General features: G+C 51.2%; 1 protein-coding gene across 1 annotated transcript; it reads left to right on the top strand.

The window, feature by feature from the left end:
* The first annotated feature begins 1,272 nt into the window (after positions 1-1,272).
* Positions 1,273-2,839, top strand: LOC124655512 (ornithine decarboxylase-like). The gene has a single exon (XM_047194389.1). It carries the CDS (start codon positions 1,383-1,385, stop codon positions 2,616-2,618), a length of 1,236 nt encoding a protein of 411 aa, XP_047050345.1. The 5' UTR covers positions 1,273-1,382; the 3' UTR covers positions 2,619-2,839.
* The last annotated feature ends 678 nt before the right edge of the window (positions 2,840-3,517 follow it).

Raw genomic sequence — 3,517 nt, 5'->3', positions numbered from 1 at the left:
TTTCCATGTATTTTGATAAAGTTTTTTCTAGAGCAACTTCTACGTGCAACAAAGCAATTATAACACGAGATGATGCAACTTTACTGCGGGGCGAAGCAACTTTGTTGCACGGCGTAAATCTACATTCACAACGAAAATTGCATCACTGGACGCCAAAGTTGCTCAGTCATCTATCAAAATTTATTCGGTGGGCACCAAAGTTGCTTCGCTAGACGCCAAAATTGGGCCGTCACAAACCAAATTTACTTTGTTGAGTACCAAAGTTGCTCTGGATATTAATTTGCTCGGTTGGGCGCCAAAATTACTCTGTAGGGTTCGAAAACTACGTAGCCGGGTACCAATGTACGTTACTCTGCAGGGTTTGAAAACTACGTCGCCGGGTACCAATGTTGCTCTGCAGAGCACTTAAGTTGCTTCGTCACACATTAAAATTGCTCCGATGGATACGAAAATTGTTGTCGGGCACCAAAGTTGTGCCTTCGTGTACCAAAAAGTGTACATCTTCGTTGCACATCAAAGTTGCTTTGTCGTACACGAAAGTTGTTTTGCTGCATAATAAAGTTGCTCTGTCGCGTATCAAAGTTGCTTGTTAAAAAAATTCATCGAAACATATGAAAATATGGTCTAGTTTCGAAGCTCTCGTCGTGGAGATTTTAGAAGTGAAAACGAATTGTAATTTCTCCACACGATTTAAGAGTTACAGTTTTAAAAAACGACATATGATATCAGCTAGCCTACCATTTTTGTGATAGCCGGACGGCAACAGGTTGTCGCCTAGTGCGTGTGCCCAAGACATCCCTCTGGCACGCGCCCGCTCCTAAGATTTCAGGATAACATAGTACTCCCTCCATCTAAAAATAAATGCCTTACTAAAATGTCTCTAAATACATTCACAAAGCTAAGACACTTATTTTAGGTAGTATCATACAAAAAGTTACAAAATATCATAAACATTTGTGTGCAGAGACCAAACTCGAAAGTGCACCCCAATTAAGAAGGGAAGACCGTGCACATATTCCACTTTTGTTTGACCGGACCCGAGAGTCCCGGATCTAGCACTGCAAATTGCAACGCAGCAAGGAAGAGAGCCGGCAGAAACGACGAAGCTCTCCTAGTCGTTGGGGCGCCGTTTCAAACACCAAAAGGTGGAGGCGGCCAACTCCATCCACTACCTACCGCTGTGGCTGTCTGTGCCCGCAGCGTCACAACCGAGCCGGCAGAGCACTACATAAGACGCCCGAGTTCGTCGCAGCTAAGCCGCACACACGCCAAGAAGCACTCGCCGGGATCTCCTCTCGCCGCATCTCTCATTGTTTAAGCGTGACCACAAACATCCCCACAATCACATCGCCGTCGTCACCACCGTCCTCCTCCTCGTCGACATGGTCGGAAGCAGCCCGATGCAGGCGGTGCTGGTGGCGCCGGGCGTCAAGGACAAGAAGGTCATCGCCTTCAAGCGCGACGCGCTCAAGGAGAAGGACGCCGTGTCCGCGCTCATGCGCACCATCTCCGCGCCCGGCAGCGGCGTGCGCAGCGCCTTCTACGTCTTCGACCTCGCCCGCGTCGTCGACCTGCACCGCGCCTGGCGCCGCGCGCTCGCCGGCGTGCGCCCCTGCTACGCCGTCAAGTGCAACCCGGAGCCGGCCCTCCTCGGCGCGCTCGCCACGCTCGGGGCCGGCTTCGACTGCGCCAGCCGCAGGGAGATCGAGGCCGTGCTGGCCCTCGGCGTCGAGCCCAGCAGCATCGTGTACGCCAACCCGTGCAAGCCCGAGGCGCACCTCGAGTACGCGGCGGAGGTCGGCGTCAACCTCACCACCTACGACTCCGAGGAGGAGGTGGCCAAGATCAAGCGCTGCCACCCGACCTGCAAGCTCGTGCTCCGCATCAAGGGCCCCGACGGCGGCGACGTGCGCGTCGACCTCGGCACCAAGTACGGCGCGCACCAGGACGAGGTCCTCCCGCTCCTGCGCGCCGCCCAGCGCGCGGGGCTCAGCGTGGCGGGCGTGTCATTCCACGTCGGCAGCGGCGCGGCCAACACGGACGTGTACCGCGGGGCCATCGAGGCCGCGCGGAGCGTCTTCGACCAGGCCCTCGCCCTCGGCATGCCGCCCATGCGCGTGCTCGACATCGGGGGCGGGTTCATGGCCGGCCCGGCCTTCGACGAGGCGGCCACGGTCATCAACGCCGCCCTCGACCGATACTTCGGGGACCTGGCGCCCTGCGTGGAGGTGATCGGGGAACCCGGGAGGTACTTCGCCGAGACGGCCTTCACCATGGCGGCGCGCGTCATCGGGAAGCGCACGCGCGGCGAGGTGCGCGAGTACTGGATCGACGACGGCCTCTACGGCACCCTCAGCTGCATCCCCATGGACCACTACGTGCCGCGCCCGAGGCCGCTCGCCGCGCCGCGCGCCGGCGACAAGACGTACGCCTCCACGGTGTTCGGCCCGACCTGCGACTCCCTCGACACGGTCGTCACCGGCTACCAGCTGCCGGAGATGAGCGTGGGGGACTGGCTCGTCTTCGACGACATGGGCGCCTACACCACCGCCTCCGGCTCCAACTTCAACGGCTTCTCCACGTCCGACATCAACATCTACTATGCATACTCCAGCTGAGACGGATACTACGTGATGTGGACAGCAAGTGTACGTAGCAAACGCTAGTATTGGATTTGTTTTACCCGCCCGCGCGCGTATACAAAACGTGCTACTAAAAGCTCGTACGAAAATGTACGTACGTGCTTTAATTTGTTGATTCTAAATTTCTGATTATTAGGTATACACATGTTTCCCATGTTGAAATTATTTGTTTGTTCCTGAAACGAGGTTCTACAGTATACACAATGCGTCTATGTATCTCTATGTTCTCTCCGTTGTAAATATACAATTATTACAATCGTAAAGCACTTCATAGTAAAGCAGAGTGTACAATGCGTACCCCTTTAGTATATGAATTTAATTTTTTGTGTTGAATTTGAAAAAGCCATATATCTAATGAAATATATATGCCAGACTACAATTCGTTTATATTTGTGTATTTCATTCGATGGCATCTTTTAAATTAGCCTAAAATTGGTTCATTCTCACAAGATCCCAAATTCTAATTTTGAAACACATTTAAACATAATGATGCACAATAGAACTCGACATAACAAGATCAAAAAATTGTGTCTCCAAAATAAACTCCAAGGAAATTGCCAAATATTTTCTAACTCTCATGAACTTAGTTTATTTGTTTCAAAGCAAAGTTTCACCATGTTTCACCAAGTTTCAACATTCGATTTTAAAAAATTATAAAAAATACAGTAGTATTCAATATTGGGCATTCTCTATAGCATTCTTCACTAGGAAACCCAGATAAACGGTTTTCAAAATTGATCTTCTTATTTAAAAGCAATAGATTTTCTAAGGTTTGCAACTAGTTTCTATAAAGTTTGGAATGAGAAAGAAGGAATCTGACACATACTCTGAAAAAGTAAAAGAGAAAGAGGGATGGCCCTCCAAAGTGTGTTCAC

The sequence above is a fragment of the Lolium rigidum genome, chromosome 5, assembly GCF_022539505.1.
Source record: "Lolium rigidum isolate FL_2022 chromosome 5, APGP_CSIRO_Lrig_0.1, whole genome shotgun sequence".
Taxonomy (NCBI): domain Eukaryota; kingdom Viridiplantae; phylum Streptophyta; class Magnoliopsida; order Poales; family Poaceae; genus Lolium; species Lolium rigidum.
This window is presented reverse-complemented; position numbering and strand designations above follow the sequence as displayed.

Excerpts from the sequence above, each read along its gene's own strand:
- LOC124655512 (XM_047194389.1), top strand. The coding sequence starts at position 1,383 with ATGGTCGGAAGCAGCCCGATGCAGGCGGTGCTGGTGGCGCCGGGCGTC.